The sequence below is a fragment of the Trichoderma aggressivum genome, assembly GCF_033847375.1.
Source record: "Trichoderma aggressivum f. europaeum strain CBS 100526 chromosome Unknown scaffold_034, whole genome shotgun sequence".
Lineage (NCBI taxonomy): Eukaryota > Fungi > Ascomycota > Sordariomycetes > Hypocreales > Hypocreaceae > Trichoderma > Trichoderma aggressivum.
In genome coordinates this window covers 216,809-235,847 of record NW_026946400.1, presented here as the reverse complement: position 1 = coordinate 235,847, position 19,039 = coordinate 216,809, and the positions used below count along the sequence as shown (strand labels likewise).

Here is a 19,039-nt window from a genome sequence, read left to right as displayed (position 1 = left end):
TTTCCCTTGAAACATTCGTTTTTTTCTCTCTCTCTCTTCACTCTTTTTGAGACCGAGATTTTTATACCTACTACAACCTTTTTTATTCTTGTAGTGTCACTCGCTTCTCGGCATACAGTTTGAAAAAACAAAAAACCACACAGAAGAATCAAGATGCGTAGCGCCCAGGCTGTCCTCGTGTCCCTTGTGGGCTTTGCCGCCGCAGGCAACATCTACTACCCGTCTGTTTCTGAGAACAGGCCGGCGTACCCTGACCCGAGCCCGTCGTACTATGCTATTGACCCTTCGCACAAGGAGTGGGAGCACAAGGACTACGAGGGCGAGAAGAAGGATGGCGGCGAGAAGAAGGAGTATGACGCCAAGGAGTGGGAGAACAAGGACAAGGACAAGGAGGAGCACAAGGAGTATGACCCCAACGCCAACAAGGAGTGGGAGAACAAGGACGGCGAGAAGAAGGAGTACGATCCCAAGGAGTGGGAGAACAAGGGCAAGGAGAACAAGGAGTATGACCCCAAGGAGAAGGACGGCGAGCACAAGGAGTGGGAGAACAAGGACAAGGACGGCGAGCACAAGGAGTGGGAGAACAAGGACAAGGACGGCGAGCACAAGGAGTGGGAGAACAAGGAGAAGGACGGCGAGCACAAGGAGTGGGAGAACAAGGACAAGGACGGCGAGAAGAAGGAGTGGGACAACAAGGACGGCGACAACAACGACAAGTATGATGGCCACTGGGACGGCCACGAGCAGTGGGAGAACAAGTGGAACAAGACCAAGTCTGCCTACACCACCACCAAGATTGTCTCCCAGTACACCACCTACTGCCCGGAGCCTACCACTCTCACCGTCAACAAGAAGACGTACACTGTCACAAAGGCCACCACCCTCACCATCACCGACTGCCCCTGCACCGTCATTGAGGTAAACTCTTCTCCCCCCCACCCCTTATACAGCTACTACAAACACCATGCTAACTCTCACGTCTTTTTTTTTTTTCACAGCCTTGCCCTACCGAGACCGTCAAGCCCCCTACCAAGTGGGACGGCAACAAGGACTGGGACAACAAGGAATGGGACCCCAAGAAGCCCGAAGACCCCAAGAAGGGCGAGTGGGACAACAAGAAGCCCGAGGACCCCAAGCCCACCGAGGACTCCAAGAAGCCCGAGGACCCCAAGAAGCCCGAGTGGGACGGCAAGAAGCCCGAAGACCCCAAGAAGCCCGAGGACCCCAAGAAGCCCGAGGACCCCAAGCCTCACCCTCCCCCGGTCACCGTCAGCGGCGCGTCCACGAGCTTCGTGCACGTCGGGGCCGCTGTTTTCGGCGCGCTCCTCGTCGGCGTCATGGCATTGTAAACAGATTCCTTCTCAGCATGTTTTTTTTGTGGCAACGAGTGGAGGGAAGGACATGTGGAGGATGATGATGAGCATGAAGAGGATGACACTTTGGGTGGGAGTAACACACACGAGATATTGGGAGGTTTAGAGGACGGGGTGGTTGGGGTCATAAGATAAAATACGGGTGCCCTTCTGCTATTTTTTATTTTTCACTTTTTGGACAGGTGTGTTCTTTTAGGATTCGTTCGTTCTTCTCTGGGGATAGAAATTTTTCTTTTCAACTTGTGAGCTCCTTTTCTTCTTCTTATCAGGGGGTGATTACTTCTTCTTCTTCTTCCTCTTTTTTTAATTCAGCATAGAAGGGCATCGACGTGTAGTGTTGCTTTTGCCGAGTGAAGAGTCTTTTGTTTGTATGTTTCAAATGCAAAATCATTGTTCTTTTTACTCATTTGCTTTGTGTAAATGTGATTCGCAGTGATTGACTTGTTCTCCAAATGCCGACTTCCCTCCTATCCTATATGTGAGATGAGAGAGAGAGAGCTTCTCAACGCTAATAAGCCCTGTTTGAAATATATAAACATTCTCCCTTTTACCGCCAACGCCACGCATTCAACCCAAGGTGAATTCCTAGTTAAAAAAAAGAAAAAAGGAATTGCTGTCGCTTTCTATTGCTTCCGGACCCATCACGTTATCCAGCACATGACATGAGACTCGGGGAACCATGTCCTCACGAATTATTACATCCAACTTCCCAAAAAATCCAAACCAAGACAAATTTGTCAAACCGGGGATGAGCACCAGCCATTTACAGCAGCTCCGGGACGTAGGCATGCGGAGGCGTTCTCATCGAGCGGGGAGCCAATGGCTCTGGCGGGTATGCATAGTCGACGCCTGAAGTATCCAGCTCCTGGTCGCGATACTGAAACGCCTCGGTCGACAGCGATGCCATGGGCGGCGTCGGCGGCGCTTGCCACGAGGTTGGCCGCGGAGGCAGTGGCTTTCTCAGTTCTTCGAGCCTCAGCGACCTGAGCTGCTGCCCCTGCGCGGTTTGTGCGCTTTGGGGATACGGCGTCTGCTTCCGGTACTGCATCTGGGCCTGCGACTCTGCTACTGGCGGAGCACCTGACGAGGCAGCCTTGACAGACAGCGCCTCAATCAGGGTGCCGTGGGCCTTTTTGATCGTCTTCTTGATGAAGCTCGCCATCATGACGTTGCAGGTGATGACGACATCCTCCCGGATGTACAGGCCGGACCGCGGCGCTCCCAGGCCCAGCTCCATGGGTTCCGGGTCTTCCCCCGGCTCGGAGCCCCCCACCGTCCACTTCTCGCGCAGGTCGACGCCCATGGGGGCGTGGCAGTGCGTCTGCAGGCCCAGGGGCAGGTCGTGGAAGGCGGCGGTATATGAGATGGCGCCGGTGACGAGGCTGCCGGGGAGGTACGAGATCTTGTCGGTGATGGAGTACCAGGTGCAGACGTGCTCTTCGGGCAGGGCGTGGGGAGGAGGCGGGATGACGTGGCGGTCGGTGACCAGGGGATTCAAGTCGATCATGTCGCGGTGGTTGTGGAGGAAGTCGATGGCGGTTTGGCGGGAGATGCCGGGGGGGAGGGGAGTGATGGAGGTGAAGACTGTTCGTTTCGACATGTTGGGCTTGCGTGTAAGCTGTGCTGTGTCTGTGTCGTCTTGTACTGTAGCTGATCGACTGAAACCTCCTCTGCGACTTTGTGCTATGTAGCAGCAGATTCGATGGTGGGAAAAACAAGCCAAGAGAAGGAACAGAATAAAAAAAAAAAAGAGGCGCAGGGCGGATGGATTTATTTGTTTCGGCCTTTGTCCAAAGGAGCGGGTGATACAATGGCCTTGTGTCTGATATCACGAGCCCCCCAAGCAAAGGCGCGGGGCGGTTTTTGGTGGCGGGATGGGATGCTACTGTAAGCGGCGTTTCAGAGCTGAAGCAAGGGACACCAACAGACTGACGCTAAAACCAGCGTCAAGCGAACGGAGCCTGTGCTGTGCTGTGCTGTGCTGATCGGGGGGACGAAATAAAGAAGAAGAAGAAGAAGACGAGAAAGAGAAAGAGAGGAAGAAGAAGGGGAGAGAGAGAAGATGAATAGAGTTTAGTACGAGGTTGGTCGATATTGATCCCCAGTCAAACTTGGACTGCTTTGCTTTTGTAATGCGGCCTGTTAATAGCAGCGCTAGTATAACCGCGATTAAATGGGAGAAATCCCGTAAGACTGGGATAGCCGCCGGAAATTGCTGCCCCGAAAAAAAAGAAGATACGAACGAAGAAAGCGCTGGCAATGGCCCTTTTTTTGGTTTCTTGGGCGGGCGAGAAAAAGGCTGGAGCGGCGCTTGTGCTGACAGGCGTCAGCCCGGGGGTGGCTCTGGCTGGGTCCCTGGCGGATGAATGCGGCCAGGGTATCCAATATCTGCGCAGTATTGATCTGTAATAATGGCGTTGTTGTTGGTTGATGCTCGTGTGTAGTTGGTATGTTGGTTGGGCCGCAAGTCGGAAAGTAAGTGGCTTGACTGAATCAACGGCTGTTGGCTGGCAATTGGCACGTTCTGCTCTGGTCCTTGTCGGCTATTCAAAGGACACACAGACAGACTGGGTACCGGTTCCGCAACGCTGCCGAATCGACGAGACGACGCAGATACGCCCCGGGGGGATGATTTGATACGCTGCGGCTGTGACGAAACGGAGATGCAGCTTTCAAACTGATTGATTGGTGGAGAGTGATTGCGGTTTGGCTGCTTCAGGACGGACGACGACGGAGCTCGGGCAATGTGGGGACTGGTCGCACGTGAATCGAATCGAATCCGGCTCGTTGCTTACAAGAACAATTCGATTGAATTAATCAACATTGATTAAACCAACATCAACATATTCTTTGAATATAATTGAATGGTACTGGTTAATACTCGCTACTTGCTCCCTCTCTGACCGCCTGTTTACTCGTCAACTTTGCCTCCCATGTTCAAAGCCAAACAGATAAATCCCCTGGTTTCGCTTTCCGCCCGTCAAACACCTTAGTCATCCGTTTATTCTTAGAATCCTCTGGCGTAAGTGACTTCCGGCCCCGCTTTTATTTTCTCTCGTTGGGGGCTTGGCCCAACCAGACTACACCAGACTAAACCAGAACCAACAAGCTCACAGGGCTGAGCCAAAAAGAGGCTTCCCGAGTTTCTTTTCTTCTTGCTCGTAAAAAAATAGCAGAAAAAAAAAAACCCCTCCACTTACTTACCATTTCGCTATGGAGAAGCTGCATGCAATACTGTACAATCATCATGATTGACATTTGCGGATGTTGCGGTTGCTGCGGTACGGAAGATTTCATGTCATCGATAATTCCACATGCTACATCTTCTTTGCTGCAACACTACAGTGGCATCGTGGGAATTGATGATGTGCCGCTCTAGGCAAATGCTACTCGAACTTCCCGCTAGCTTCAAGGGCTGCCGTGTATACGAAATGCCCCTTCTGGAAGTTCGAGATTGGGCTGCGCCGAGTAAGAGTTCGGGTGGGATATCCGAGGCTGATGGGATGCATTAGCAGCCTTTTCCGATGTGACTGACTGACACCTGCTTTTGCCCGTCTTCTTCTCTCTCTGATTCACCTTCTTTTCAACGTAGTACTCGCAGTATTTACCTACCTAGTATCTAATCATTGTTGACATGTCATTCCCCGGTTACCTGCAGTTCGGTATCTGCAGATACGCAAGGCAAGGCAGAATCGGCGTCTGATTCATCCCGGCCGCCTCACCCCACGGTCTCTTCACCAACAATACATCTCCATCCTACCATCACCAACAGCTGCAAAAGAAGAATAACAATAACACAAAAAAAAAAAGACAAAATAAAGAACAACGCCGGCATCTAAACAATTTGAATCCCCGAATAATAATCACATCTCCCATTCCTCAGCAAAATACACGTATTACTTATCCCCCCCCGGCAAAACTAGCCCGGCTATCGCCCAAACCACAATTCGCACAAGCAACCCAAAAATTCCCATTTGATTTACCCCGACGGCCGCATTAACCAACCCGCGCCTCTCCATACCTTGATTCCGCCCCCAGAAAAACTACTCCACTGATAAACACCAATATGCAAAGGCCGCTCGTATATTCGGCATATTGGCCTCTTGAGTCCAACTGAAATGAACAACTTCTTTCTTGATCCACTTTCTGGCCCCTCCTTCTTTTCGAATAGGCGCCGTTGCGACAAAGTAATCAGATGCTTAATACAACCTTAAAAAGACATGGGAGAGCAGAGGTCGAGATGTCGGTTCTCTTGACCGGCCTATGGACGCATCAATTTGTCCGGCACGGAGCAAATCTTTCAATGGAGACTGCTCTCTCTTCAAGGGAACGAGGAAAAGGAGGAATTCTTGTGAGCTTTTCGGAAATGCCCTATGCTTGGGCCGCGGCAAAAAAAATCAAAATTGACAATCTCTTGTTTGCTCAAAAGATTTGGCATGTGGCATCAAGGGTCTTTTCTTTAGACTATATCACTCGGCCGAGATCAGCAAAGATGATCCGGGCCATTTTGCATCAAATGCTCTGCCGCCACGGCTTCATCAACAACAAGTTACCATAATTAATGTATTTAGTATCGTTTCTTGGAGTCATTGTTCCAGGAACGGCCCGTTCCCTCGTACCCCTTTTGGCTGTCTATCATGTGTATGTCTTATCCTGTTCCGTACATGCTTATGCGTTTCCTCCCTAGTCAGATAGTAAAGAGGAAGAAAGAAAACAATAAAACAATAAACAAACAAATTCCCTTTGGTCATGCCCAGGCCCGCGTGTAAGAAGCAGTCAAGGAAACGGAATCAGGACAAACAATCGTGAAATCATATCTCCTTGCACCACTTGGCCAAAACAGTGCTCAACTTCGTAGCTACCGGAATCTCCTCCAGCGCCACGTCCACTCTCCACATCTTTGCTTCCAGGCCACCATGTCCCTGGCTTCGGCTGCCTGCTCCCACGCCCGCCGGCACCAGCAATCCCAGCGTCACGAGTCGCTCCCATGCCACGGCCGCCACGCCCCGGCTCCAGACCCTCGCGTTGCCGCCCTGCGCGAGCATGCCTGCCGTAGCCGACTGTACGCGCTGCCGCCCTGCCAGCGTGCTGTACTCGTCGTATGCCATGGCAAAGTTGACCGTGTCCGTGTCGGCCACAATGTCGAGCCGGGCGGCGGCAATCAATAGCCCGAGATCCAGCTCCGACAGTGTCGACAACAGGTGCAGCCGCGAATCTGGCGGCGCCAGCGACGTCAACTCTGAGCCGACGGCGGGAATGTTGAGGTTGGGATTGCCCGCCGTCAGCCACGAGAGCGGCAAGATCCATTCGTTGAAGAATGCCGACGGCGACTTGGTTGTGTAGTAGTGGTACTGTAGCAAGTCCTGAAATGCTCGCTGTTTGTAGAGATCCTGCACGCCAAGCCGTCATTAGCACAAGAAGCCGTACGGAAGAGTTTCCGAGCGCGGAGAAACTTTACTGACCTCAATCCTGTGATCCCAATACGCCTGGAATTCGCTGAATCCTTCGACGCTCCGGTCCAGCCCTTCTTCCTCCGGTTCGACATCCCCGAGCATGAGCCCCTGTCGGCACACTTGCCAGAAAGCCGCTAGATTCTTGGGTAAAGACAAATAAATATATCGGTGGCTGAACCGGCTCTTGACTCTCTTCTCCAACATCTCCACCACGTCGAGGCGCGTTGTGCAGCCCAAGACCGCAATGGGCGCCTTTCGGGATTGTGCAATGTCGAACAAGTTGTACAAAAGCGTCTGCCTGGGATGAGTCGCAAACAGATCGAACTCGTCAATGATGAATATCACGGATTGCGACGTGACTCCCTCATCTAACCCCAGGATTTCCGAAGGGTGGGACAGCAGTGCCAACAAGGATGCCATGGTGTCCGCATAGTTGGACTGTGAATAGTTAGCAAGGGATTGGTCGTTGGCGGAGGACATGATGTTGTTACTCACTCGGTTCAGCAAGTCGTCGTCAACCTGCATCTCTTTTCCAAGCTGTCTCCAGATTTCCTTCAGCGCTAGCTTGTCATCTGTATGGATGAATCCGTTGAGCCTAACAATATGGAAATCCTGTCGATGTTCCCGTGACATGTCCTTGACAATGTTGTTGATCATCTGGATGAACCGTTAGCATCAGCTCTGTTAGCAAGCAGCTCCATGTACATGCCGTTGTTTTACCACACCCCCTCGGACCAATGAGGAGCATAGAGTTTCCTTCGCCCGCCACGACAGTCTGCTCAATGAGCTGATGCGCCTTCTCGTATTGATCTTGCTGGCCGAACATGCGAATCGTCCTCCGGCCGTTGCACCGATCCAGGAGAACTCTCTGCAGGGTGCGCAAGTGATGGTCTAGGTTGGGAATCTCCGGCACCTCGACAACAGGGGCCGTCACCCGGTTGGCAGCCGTTTCAGAAGCCTCCTCAGTCGGTTTCTTGGTCAGTCCCAAGACGTCTTCCTGCGCGCACGACTTGCATAGCCAATCGCCCTCTGGAATCTCTCGTACTCCGTAGCACATTTGATGGACAGCAAAGTCGCAGTTATCGCATAGGATAATCTCGTTGGGTGCTTGCGAGTCTGGCCTAGAGCACACGCCGCATACAATCTCATCCGTGGCAGCAACAACAGGCTGAGCCTGCTTGGGCTTTCGACCAGGCTTCTTTTTGGCGCTGGGCCCCTTGGGCAAGTCCTCAAAAAAGACCTCAGTGGTGGCTTCGGCATCGATGCTCTTGTTGAAAGAAACGTTCTTTTGCGGCCGAGGTCCCTCTTTCTTGGTCGGAGATAGGATGCTCTTTGGCGTCGACGCGGCACTCGTTGACTCAGCCAGTCTCTGGTTTAGATTGAGGCTTCTGCTCTTCAGAGGACTGACGGTAGGGAACTCATTCGTCGAAAGCTCGTCCGCTGTAGTGTCAAGCATGCCATTGGAAAGCGGCATCAAGTCGAGACGCCTGATCGAGCGCACCGTTGAAGGCGATTCGTGAGGCACGGCCACGGCTTCTGGTTTGGCCTCGTTTGCAACGGCATCGATGCTGTCCTCCGCCTCGTCCTCTTTCCTGGCCGTGTCTCTGGCTCCGCCTCGTCCTCTCCCTCCTCTGCTGCCTCTCCCGCCTCTGCTACCTCTCCCCCTTCCCCTTCCCCTGCCTCTACCTGAAGGCGCTGCCGATTCTGTTGCTGAGATAGCATCCGGCACGGGGGCCGCTTTCCGCCTCCCTCCTCTCCCCCTTTTCGCCGCCGACGGCTTGATCAAGTCTCCAGTATCCCATTTCGTCCCAATCAGAGCCGCTAGCTTGATAGCTGGCTTACTCCTATTCGGTGATGTTGTAGATAGCGGCAGCAGTGGCTTTGGCAAGAAGACGCCATTCGCCGCGGCATCGGTCGGTGTCTGCGTTTCGGCAGCCTTTTTGCCGTATCCAAAAACGCCCGAGATGGCCGAGGCGATGGTGCTCAAGGCGCCTGGCGTCGTAGAGCCTGCGTTTTCTCCATCAATCCTGCGCTTCTTCGAGGCTGCTGTGGGCGTTGCAGCTGTGTCGGGATCGTGTTCGTCAAGACTTCGTTTTTGGCCTGCAGAAGCTGCATCGAGTTCCATTGTTCGGCCTGTGGCGGAGAAAAACACCAGAGAAATGCACAGCCTCAACAGCAGTGCGTTTATTAAAATGCCTAATGGTGCATTACGTGGTTTGAAGGCGGAAGGGGTCGCGATGTTTTGCCTGCCCTTCGAGAATGGAGGTTGGCGATGGTTAACCTAGACCTAGACCTGTCAATTAATTTGAACGCGTGCAGCGCGTTTTCCAGTTGGTGCACGCGTTAATTTAGCGCCACAGTTCCCCCAATGCCCAATTAGGCAATTGCTGTGGCCACTGTATCAGCCAAGTTGTCACTTTCAACGACTCACAATATATTCATGTGATCTTCACTGGCTCGGAGACAAGAGGCAATGATACACTGAATTTCAGATTCTATGGACGAAATTTGTGCTTTTTATTCTATGCTAATAAAGACAAACATCTAGGTATCGTAGGGGAAATGGTCTCTATCAAGGGGCGTTGGAGCTGAAAAGGCTCGAGTAACAACTGCGTGCCTCTGTGTAAGGTACATGTATCAACCAATATCCGCTGACGAGTGTTCTGGTGCTTCTGCTCTGCTCATTTCCTCTCTCAGGACAGACCTCGTCTTTCTCCGTCCGTGATACACACACACGCCCGTGCCGCCGCTCTTGTGGCGCTTGTTGGCAGGGCACATTGGGCTTGACGGCAAATGCTCTGGGACGTCGAATTCGAATCTGCTGGCTGAAGTGCGAATAGTAACAGGTATGTCGCGGCGAGATCCACGTTGAGGTGCCTGCTCCCACCACTCGCGAGGCTGCGATGCTATGCTGCCACCGTGGATACTGAAACGTTTCACAGAGCGATTCGATGGCGAAGCCGTCTTGGAGTTGGTCTCACCGTCTTGTGTGGGAGGTGTCAATGACGTGAAAAAAGCCCGCGGCCTGCCGTCGGCTGTATCTTCATCCAAGGGAGGTGTGCTGACTCGAATGGCCTCCTACTCGGCGATAAGTTGATGTAACTCACAACACAAAGCATAGAAGCCGAGGAGAGAGATATACTCACCCCTCCGGGAAATGTGCTGTGAGATAGATTGTAGCGACCTGTCAGATCGGAATTAGTTTATACATATGTTTATACTTGACATAAAGTGTGTTGGCGTACTCGTCTGGCTCAACCCGAAAGTGGCAGGACTCGCAGGAGGTGTCTTGCCCTTAAGCACTGCTCTGATGGAGCTGGATACGCTGGTGAACGAGTCCCCAGATTCCTTTCGATGCCATGGGGCTCTTCCAAATAGTTTGCGGCCTATTTTGGAAGTATGAAACTCGTCTTTAAACCATGTTCCCGTCTTGCTGATGTTCTGAGAGGCGAGGAATTTTCTGGCACCTTCAACCGTTGACCGCGTCCGGCAATCCTCATCGTGGGCTAGATGCTTAGCTTCTAACCCGATATCTGTCTGATTGCCGGCATCTGATGTACAATGGATATACGAGTCCTCATGCTGTTTTTGCTTGAGCTTGGATTCGATTTCTTTCTTGGCTTTGAGATACAAGACTCTTGGAGAGAGTAAGGGCGTTGGTAACCCGGCTTTCATGGTTGTTTGAGTATGGCTCTCGGGCGAGGTGATTTTCGGGGTGTCGACTAAGCGGCGGCTCTTTAAACCGGGAGAGACTACAATGCTTTCGCTCGACTGCTGTGACTTTGAAGGCGTCATTGCAGCAGCAGAAGGTGAGAGAGGCTCTGCAGTGGGATGTTGTAGTGAGAACACATGATCAGACTCGGATAGATATGGAGTCCACACTTGATGAATGGCCGGCGGATCAGGTTTTGGGAGGTCGGGTTTCGATTTTGGTCCTGTCGCAGAGGTCACTCGAGAGGCACAACGCCCATTGAGTAGTGCATCTGCCTCACTCGCAGATTTGGCCGACCGTGAACGCCATTTCCAGAAGCGCGCATTTGAACTGGCGTTGCTCTTTCGGGGAGAGGCTGGCGTGACCTGTCTCTCTGCCCAATATCCCTCAGGGAACCAGACCTACTCGTATCCCTCACGAGGTGGCCGTGGCGGATCGACGCCGAATTTTGGGGCAGAAGTGGATAAAGACTCGGCTCTCTTTCTGTCCGGTGAACCTGCCGGAGAGGTTGAGTTTGTAAAAGCACCATCTTGCATAGCCCTCTCCCAAGGAGTCAATCGAGGCGGCTCATGAGAGGGCGGCGCAAGGGTGAGGAGAAGGAACGGCGGCGGGACAGGTAAAGAGCGGACTGTGAGATCAAAGTAACTGTGGAGATATGATTAGCACTATCAAGGTGACTTACAAACACAGAATAGCTGAGGGTGTACCTGTCATCATGAGAATCTGAAGTACTGCTTGCTGTTACTTCTGCTGTGTGTTCGTTATCGGACATGGTGAACAGTTATCGTCACCCGCTGGAAAGCAATGAAGCGGAGGCGACAGCGCTTCAACTGGTCCCTGGCGAATCGGCAAACAGCTGCGAGACGAAATGAAATAGAGCAACAAATAAATAGTTAGAAAAGAAGAGAAAAAGAGAAGAGGAGGAAAGTCGCGACACTCCTCTTAGGATGTAGGTGCTGGACGATGGTAGGATTAAAAGTACTCGAGGTTTGTTTATAGGAAATTGTTTGATGTAAATGGAGAGTTTTGGGAGAGGCGCGCGTATGAGCCAAGACAGGATAAGACAGTAATACCTTAGGTACAGTATAGGTACTATAGGTAGGGGTTGATGGAAGGTCCCATCGGGGGCGTCCATACTATTTCACTCCGTCTCGCTCAACTTTAAGAATTAATCATGACACAAGAGTATACTTTTTTATTCATTTGACTTGAAAAGAAAAGAAAACTGGTATTGTCGCACTTGACATGTCTCATGAGACCTGATCCGTCTGTCCTCATTACTCAAACATCCATTTTAGTGGCTTCCCAATCCAAATACGCCGAAACGCCATACATGTTCCCATCAGTCGCTATGCAATTATGCATCCATTTCCATCGTGTCGTCACCATCCAAAGCCATCCCCTGAGGCTCCAGGGGGATTCCACGGCCTCGTCCGGCCAGCAGCTCTCGCCTGACTTCAGGGCCAATGGCAGAGTGACCGTGCGTTAGCAGAAGATCCAGCAGTGCCTCACGCTGGTCCTCGGTGATGTCGCCCTTGTATCTCTGCGCAAACGCCAGGAGACTCTGGTGCCAGATAACGGGCAGCTTAGCCCTGTAGTCGGATCCGCTCATGACAACGGTCATGTTATCGCCAGCCCTGGCGGTGGCGGGGTCTTCGGCGCGGAATCTCAAGAAGTGGAAGACTAGAGCATCAATAGCCTGGTAAGGGAGAGCGTATTTTTTCTCCAGAAGAGTCTTGATGAAGATGTTGGTCGCTCCACCTCCCTCACTGCCCTGAGAAGCCTCTTGAGCGGCAATGTCGCAAAGACCCTTGATGGCCGCGGCAGAGTGAAGGACTGGGATGGAAACTCGCGCCAAGACAGCTGAAATGATGTGTGCTTCTCGCAGAGTGCAGGTGCCACTGCCGATCAGAGGGAACAAAAAGCCCTTGAAAAAGGCGGCAGGTTTGTAAAGGGCCTTCTTGAGGGAGTTGAACAGGTGGACGTTGAGCTTTTTCGTGTCGTAGATATCTTCGCGGACCTTTTCCAACACCACCATCTCCAGGAACCGTTGGACCACTCCAGGCTTGGCGGAGACGAATATCCTGGTCGCTTGATAGGTGGCATTGGGGGTCCAGTTTTCGGGCTTGGAGACATCGATAATGTCCTCCCAGTGGGGGATAGTTGGGAGAATCTTGAAGGGCTTGGGAAGAGGCCCGGACTTGTAGCGGGAAAGAATTTCGCCAATCCTGGTGGTGCTGTTAGCTCCGGGCCCATAACTACATGCATTTTCGAGAGATGGCATTACTTACTTGGTGTACACTTCCACAACCTTGGGTGGAAGCTCATAGTCGTCGTCGGGGGCTCGGACATTGCCTCCGCTAGCCTGAGCTGCCTCATGCGCAGCAATCTTCTCCAGAATCAGGTCGGCCAAGTTGATGGACTCGCCCTGGGGTTCTGCGGAACCCTTGAGATCCCAGCCGTGCTTCAGCAGATCGTCATCCTCTTCGTCTCCCATGAATTTCCTGTAAGTATCGAGGTCTTCAGGGTCGACCTCGACCTCCTCCACCATGTCATCGTCGTCTCCCCAGGCCTCGTCCCCGTCATAGCCCTTGTGATCTTCCTCTTCCTCGCCGAATCTCGAATCGTACCCAAAGTTGTCCACCGTGGGCTTTGTTACTGGGTTCTCGGCATTCTCCTCCTCCATCAGCTCGCGGCCTATCCGCAGAATGTTCTTGGAGGCCTTGGAATCCACAAACGCATCCTCGGACTCTTCCACGTCCTTGGACTTTCTTTTGGTAGGCTTGTTTCGCAGAATGCCCGTCGCCAAAACGTCATCTTCCAGGGGATTGTGGCGCCGGCCGGGGCGCGCCGCGGTAGGAGTCGTTGCCTTGGGCATCTTGAATTCCAATGCTGTATGTAATCTGTGGTGGATTGATTTCTGTAGACGCAACTGTTGGATATCAGAGTGCGATTTGGGTTCTACTGGGGCCGGACAAACTTGGTGGGCAGAAAATCAAAAATTTGTGTCTTATCGATCTGCCACCCCTCTCAACGGATGAGGCTTAGCGCGCCGCACCAAAAACCCATCTTACAGCTCACCGCCTTTGCATGGCAAAGTACCCATGTCTCTCTCTTTACACCTTGAGCAATGGAATTGATGAAGCGCCTCGTCTTGATGCTTGAGATAGAAGCTATTGATGATACACAGAGTGTATAGTAATCTGATATGGATCAAATATCTTTAAATTTTTGAATAGTACGCCGCTTACCTCAGTTTTAGTTGTGTTGTAGTGCACCACAATTGGTCACCAAGCTTGGCTCTCGATTCTTCTGAATAAAGGATAGATCTGATAATCATCTCTTAAATCAACCATCTATTTACACAACTCCCACCCGACTTCATCTTATTTTACTTATAAGATCATCACGTGCTATCTTGACTTTGCAGAATCTCGAGTCTTCCATCTCTTTCACAATGCTGCCTAAAATGGTTAGTACCGGCCTATGACGCCTCGCATTTTTTCACCCCACTATCATCAAAATCCAAAAAAAGCTGCCCCTCCAAAATATTTCATGCAATAAGACGGTCATTCTCTATACACTCTGCGACACCTTTTATAAACCAGGGATTTTGCTTCAACTCATTTATTCTCATATAGATTACAAGACGTCATGCCTACGGAGCTGGAAGAAGTATGTCTTATATATACTTGGAAATCACATACCCAGACAAAATACAGATGCTAACCTATAACATAGCTCGTGGGCTTCATCGCCCATCCAAACCCCCAGATCAGGGCCGTCGCAATAGAGAACCTGGTCCCCTTTTCAGAAACTGAGCCGTCCATTTTCAAAACCGAGCAGCTTAAGCCAGTGAAGCATCTGAAATTCCTTGTTCGAGACATTGCTGTAAGCGTCCCGTGGAGTAACTTTCATGGCCTCCGCGGGAGAAGCCAAGTTCAATATCAGGACAAAGGTCTGATCCTTTTCATGTATAGAAAATCGCCGAGCATGCCTTGACTATTCTGATCAACTTGACGGGAGACCAGGAGATCCTGGAATTTGTGGCAACAGATGAGAAATTCCTGGAAATGGTATTCTCACATATCGTCGTAAGTCTCACCACCCACCTCACCTCCAAAAAACTCACCCAAAATAACACAAATCATCTCCGCAACAGCACCCAGAAGAGCCAAACGCAGACCTACTAGCCATGCTCCTCGCCAATCTCTCCAAATTCGAAGGCTCAAAGGCCTTCTTCCACAGAAAACAAGAGGCCCCCTCACAGCTCGGCTCCGACGACCGCGTCATCAACCAGCTCATGGACCTCTTCGTCAAGGGCCAAGACGGCGCCTACAACAAAAAGGCAGACTTTGACTACCTCGCCTACGTCTTCGCCGACCTCGCCAAGCACACCGAGATCCGCCAGTACTTCCTCGCCGAGCAGACCTACGACAACGTCATCCCCCTGACCAAGCTCAAGGTCTTCACCGAGCACAAGTCCGACATTCGCAGGAAAGGCGTCGCAAACACCATCAAGAACGCTGCGTTCGAGATCCCCGCCCATCCTTCGTTCTTGTCTGAGTCGGAAATTGATATTCTTCCTTATATTCTTTTGCCCATTACTGGTAATGAAGAGTACGATGACGATGACTCGATGGACATGTTGCCTGACTTGCAACTCCTCCCGCCGGATAAGAAGCGTGACTCGGACACGGCCAATATCCAGACTCACGTCGAGACGTTGACATTGTTGACGAGCACACTGGAAGGCCGTGAGCTGATGAGAAAGGTCAAGGTATACCCAATCATCCGGGAAACACACATGAGAGTCAACGATGAGGGCGTCCAAGAAGCATGCGATAGACTAGTGCAGGTTCTCATGCGAGATGAGGCAGGGGCAGAGACAGAGGGGCGTGTGGAAGAAGAGCGCGTAAAGGAGATTGAAGCAGACGAAGATGATGAGCTTGTCGAAGTCTAAAAAAAGCTGTTCATTTATCGACTTTCTCCTTGGATTTTCTCTGCGTCATGGATCTGGGACGTTTTTAGATTAGGATGCACAATGTACACAGTGGCTTAGCATTGCGCAAAACTGCAGCATATGTCATATTGATAAAATGATGGGTATACAGTCATATATAACAAGATTGGAGCTCGAGATTCATCGTCATCATTACAAAAGAATTATTCGAACAAAAATTGACCACTCGCCACCCAACGCCGATTCTGAGGCCGTCCTACCATTCAGCCTCACCGTACTAATCTTCATGATGTTCCTGGAACACACTTTTTCGAGTAGTCGGGCTATTTGAAGATGACTTCTTTACCGTCAAATAGTCATCCCCGGGGTTCTCCTCCGCCGTTGGAGGAGAAACTACAAACTCGTGGCCCTCTGAAGTCCTGGCCGACTCATCCGATGGCTGTTTGTCCTCTCCTGCAGGGGTGGCTACCGGTTCAGGGGTGGGCAACAACGATTTTTCATCATTTTCACTGGATCCGGGTACTGGAGGAGAAGGAGAGTCGCCCAGCCCAGCAGGTTGTGATATGACGCTGTTTCTGTCCTTTATCGGAGAAATCGTATTCCGCAGAGAAGTGCTCCGAAGAGAGCTTCTCGTTGGGCTGGGCAAGCCATCGTCGGACCTGCCTTGGAACCAGTGAGAATACCGCGCACGGATGTCCATCGGTGATAGCCCTGTATCTTGAAGTTCAACTCGGGTCGTATCATCTGTAACAGAAATCATCTAATTAGTCTATGTATATCTCATGTAGCAGATTGAAAGGGGGGTTACGTACCGAGTTCCACCAATTGCGTATCGGCCACTTCGTGAATCTGAGGAGGAACAGATGCCGAGTTCGACGGCGTAAAACTGCCATGGAAATACTCCCGCATGTCTGGACTCCCTGGCGTGCCCTCGGTAGTCGTTTCCGTCGGGGCCTTGTGGGTGGGAGGTTGTCCTCGGATCCACGAGAGGATCCTCCGACCGGCTTCCTCGCTGGTGTTGGTGCTCGAGCGGTTCTTAAGGTTCTTTCGCCGCCGCCAGAGACAAAACAAGACAATGATGCAGGTGAGGGCAATGAGACCCAGAATGACACCCAGCACTGGCCCTACCCACGATGGCAATCCTCCGGATTTAGACGGTGGTGTTGGCGGCTGTGGCGATTCTGCTGGAGGGTTGGCCGTCTGAGCTGCTGGGTATGGCCAGTAAGTTGAGATTTTCTTTTGGTCATAGGTCGTAGCGAATGCTTTGCCAAGATCCGGTGTTGCCCAGCCAGAGACAACCGGCTGGGTAGCAGTTGCACCGCCGGATGCTTTGCCTCCAATCACAGCTTGAACTTTGTCAGGGACGCCATACTCGCCATATACGGTAGGATCATAAGAGTCCATCCATTTTCCACTGGTCAAGTTGAACATGACAACAGGCCCATCCTCCAAACATGTTATTGATGAGCCTGCGGCGGTTGTCTCTCCACCAATGATCATCATTTGATCCGGGTACGGAGTGAAGCACTGATGCCCTGCTCGCGCGTGGGAATCCTTGCCGTCGTTGATCTGAGTCCACGTGAAAGATGGGAGAGAGAGAACCCAGACGTCATCGTAAAATGGACTTGCAGCGTCAAGGCCTTCGGTACCACCATAGTAATAGATGTTGTAGCTGGAGCTGTCGGATGCTGTGGCCACGACAGCGCATCCACGAGCTCGGGCGCTGGGCCCATTTGTAGTTGGTTGCGTATACCACTTGCCGCTGGCGACGTCATAAACATCAATAACACGCATAAATGCCGGGCTTTGAGATTCCTATACATCCGTTATTAGATCCCTGTATCAGAGGGGGCCAAATCCAACAAGGCGTCTTACACTAGCTGTGGCATTGGTAGTCCTTTGGCTTGCATTGTCATAGTATGGAAAGGTGACACCCCCAAGAGCGACGAGCATGCCTTTCGCGCCAACAGGAACCCAAACCAGCGCAGGATTTGCGCGGCCCTTGGCTGTAGTAGTCTTGTTGCTCCACGTCTCGTCTCCTTGTGTGGTCATATCAACCGTTATCAGGGAGTTTGTAATCCTTGATGGTCTCGTGGTAGCATTGTAATTTTGAAAGATTGACTTGCCAGACGGGGAGGTCTGGCCAGAGAAGTACCAAGCGAGGTTCTCGGATGGAGCATTGGCTGCACCCCCGTAGGTGACAAACTGGCTCACACTGTTGGGCAAGTTGTCCAATCTATGAAGTCCTGCGTCGAAAAGAGGTTTCTTAGCTCCGTACTGGTAGGCCTGATAGACATAGAGGCCATGTGCGGTTGGATCTGCATATTGTATGGTATTTCGAAGCGGTAAGCCGCCATAGAAGAAGAATTCATTGTCATTAGCCAGGAGGGCACCGTCGACGTAGTCTGGTGTTTCGCCGTTGACTCCTTGCCCTCCCAATGCTTTGGATATGTTTTGTTGCAGCAGAAGACCTGTGACGTTGGTGTCTGGGGTAAATGCATAACTCAGATTGTACGTGAGCATATATCCCGGAACGTTTGCTGTGAATAATGAGTAAGTAACTGATTTTCTTTTCTTTTCTTTTCTTTTCTTTTCTTTTGTTTTTTAAAAAAAGAGGAAACTCTGCACACCTTCCAATACTGGGCCTCCGGCTGATCCATCCTTCAAGCCCGGTCGCCATATGATATTGCCTCCATCTATGAAGATTTTATTTCGGATGAGAGCCGCTAGAATTTGCTGTCAGCGGTGGTCTGAGGTGCCACTAGAACGGAGATTATTATGTTACCTCTCGGCTCTCCCCAGGTACATAATGTTGTGTTGATTTGATTATCAGCCCAACCACTGAATTGAGCTTGAGTGGGACGTAGTAAAAGCGCCAGGAGAGCGGCTCTCATGGCATGGTTAGGTGCCATGATTTCCTGGCCAGCGGCGGGAGCCGGTGAGGAGCGAGGTCGAGATCAGCAGTTGTAGTGAATTAACCAGCGAGCATGATATAGTGATGAGTGAATGGAGATGTTCTTCAAGACGAAAATATAGGTATCAGAATTCTACTAAGCCATAGGGGGGGAAAGGAACAAGGTGAGGTGATCTTGAGACGGTGATTTGAGAAGGTGACGAGGTGAGAAATCTGAATTGTCTGGGACTGCAGCCTTGTCTAGGGAGGTTGAAGAGGCGGGCAGCTAATACAATGACAACGCCGGCAGATAGATCGGCTGGGCTGGGGCGTGTGTATAGGGCGATGTTCGAGGCACAGCTACACACAACCTGAGGCTGGTTTAGATACGGTGGCTCCCCGATTCTGTACGATTAACGAGGTGATCGTGGACGAGGGGCACATCAATGCAGGCTTCAGGAAGCTAGAGCGCGAACGACCGGCCAAAGCGTGGTTAAGAGGCCCGGAGACGTGGTACGCAGGGCGGGTCACTAGCTGGAACCCGGCTACAGATGGTTTGAGGCACAGAAGCATCTCATCTCACGTTGGGATGGCAGGCAGCCTGTGGGCCACAGAGGTCGCACATGACGGGAAGAGAAAGCCAGC

General features: G+C 51.6%; 7 protein-coding genes across 7 annotated transcripts; 2 read left to right on the top strand and 5 right to left on the bottom strand.

The window, feature by feature from the left end:
* Positions 1–153: 153 nt before the first annotated feature.
* Positions 154–1,349, top strand: Triagg1_7623 (uncharacterized protein; the record flags this gene model as incomplete). Its single annotated transcript, XM_062902379.1, has 2 exons — positions 154–918; positions 999–1,349. The coding sequence occupies 2 exons, from the start codon at positions 154–156 to the stop codon at positions 1,347–1,349; spliced, it is 1,116 nt and encodes a 371-aa protein (XP_062753448.1).
* A 787-nt stretch (positions 1,350–2,136) lies between these two features.
* On the bottom strand, positions 2,137–2,973 carry Triagg1_7622 (uncharacterized protein; the record flags this gene model as incomplete). The annotated part of the gene is made up of 1 exon (XM_062902378.1): positions 2,137–2,973. One exon carries the CDS (start codon positions 2,971–2,973, stop codon positions 2,137–2,139), a length of 837 nt encoding a protein of 278 aa, XP_062753447.1.
* Positions 2,974–6,184: 3,211 nt separating this feature from the next.
* On the bottom strand, positions 6,185–8,951 carry Triagg1_7621 (uncharacterized protein; the record flags this gene model as incomplete). The annotated part of the gene is made up of 4 exons (XM_062902377.1): positions 6,185–6,763; positions 6,836–7,264; positions 7,322–7,483; positions 7,596–8,951. 4 exons carry the CDS (start codon positions 8,949–8,951, stop codon positions 6,185–6,187), a joined length of 2,526 nt encoding a protein of 841 aa, XP_062753446.1.
* Positions 8,952–9,463: 512 nt separating this feature from the next.
* Positions 9,464–11,310, bottom strand: Triagg1_7620 (uncharacterized protein; the record flags this gene model as incomplete). The annotated part of the gene is made up of 5 exons (XM_062902376.1): positions 9,464–9,904; positions 9,973–10,010; positions 10,072–10,911; positions 10,957–11,183; positions 11,246–11,310. The coding sequence occupies 5 exons, from the start codon at positions 11,308–11,310 to the stop codon at positions 9,464–9,466; spliced, it is 1,611 nt and encodes a 536-aa protein (XP_062753445.1).
* Positions 11,311–11,895: 585 nt separating this feature from the next.
* On the bottom strand, positions 11,896–13,416 carry Triagg1_7619 (uncharacterized protein; the record flags this gene model as incomplete). The annotated part of the gene is made up of 2 exons (XM_062902375.1): positions 11,896–12,766; positions 12,830–13,416. 2 exons carry the CDS (start codon positions 13,414–13,416, stop codon positions 11,896–11,898), a joined length of 1,458 nt encoding a protein of 485 aa, XP_062753444.1.
* A 776-nt stretch (positions 13,417–14,192) lies between these two features.
* On the top strand, positions 14,193–15,501 carry Triagg1_7618 (uncharacterized protein; the record flags this gene model as incomplete). The annotated part of the gene is made up of 4 exons (XM_062902374.1): positions 14,193–14,213; positions 14,280–14,429; positions 14,519–14,632; positions 14,701–15,501. 4 exons carry the CDS (start codon positions 14,193–14,195, stop codon positions 15,499–15,501), a joined length of 1,086 nt encoding a protein of 361 aa, XP_062753443.1.
* Positions 15,502–15,778: 277 nt separating this feature from the next.
* On the bottom strand, positions 15,779–18,024 carry Triagg1_7617 (uncharacterized protein; the record flags this gene model as incomplete). Its single annotated transcript, XM_062902372.1, has 3 exons — positions 15,779–16,245; positions 16,314–17,316; positions 17,377–18,024. 3 exons carry the CDS (start codon positions 18,022–18,024, stop codon positions 15,779–15,781), a joined length of 2,118 nt encoding a protein of 705 aa, XP_062753442.1.
* Between the last annotated feature and the right edge of the window lie 1,015 nt (positions 18,025–19,039).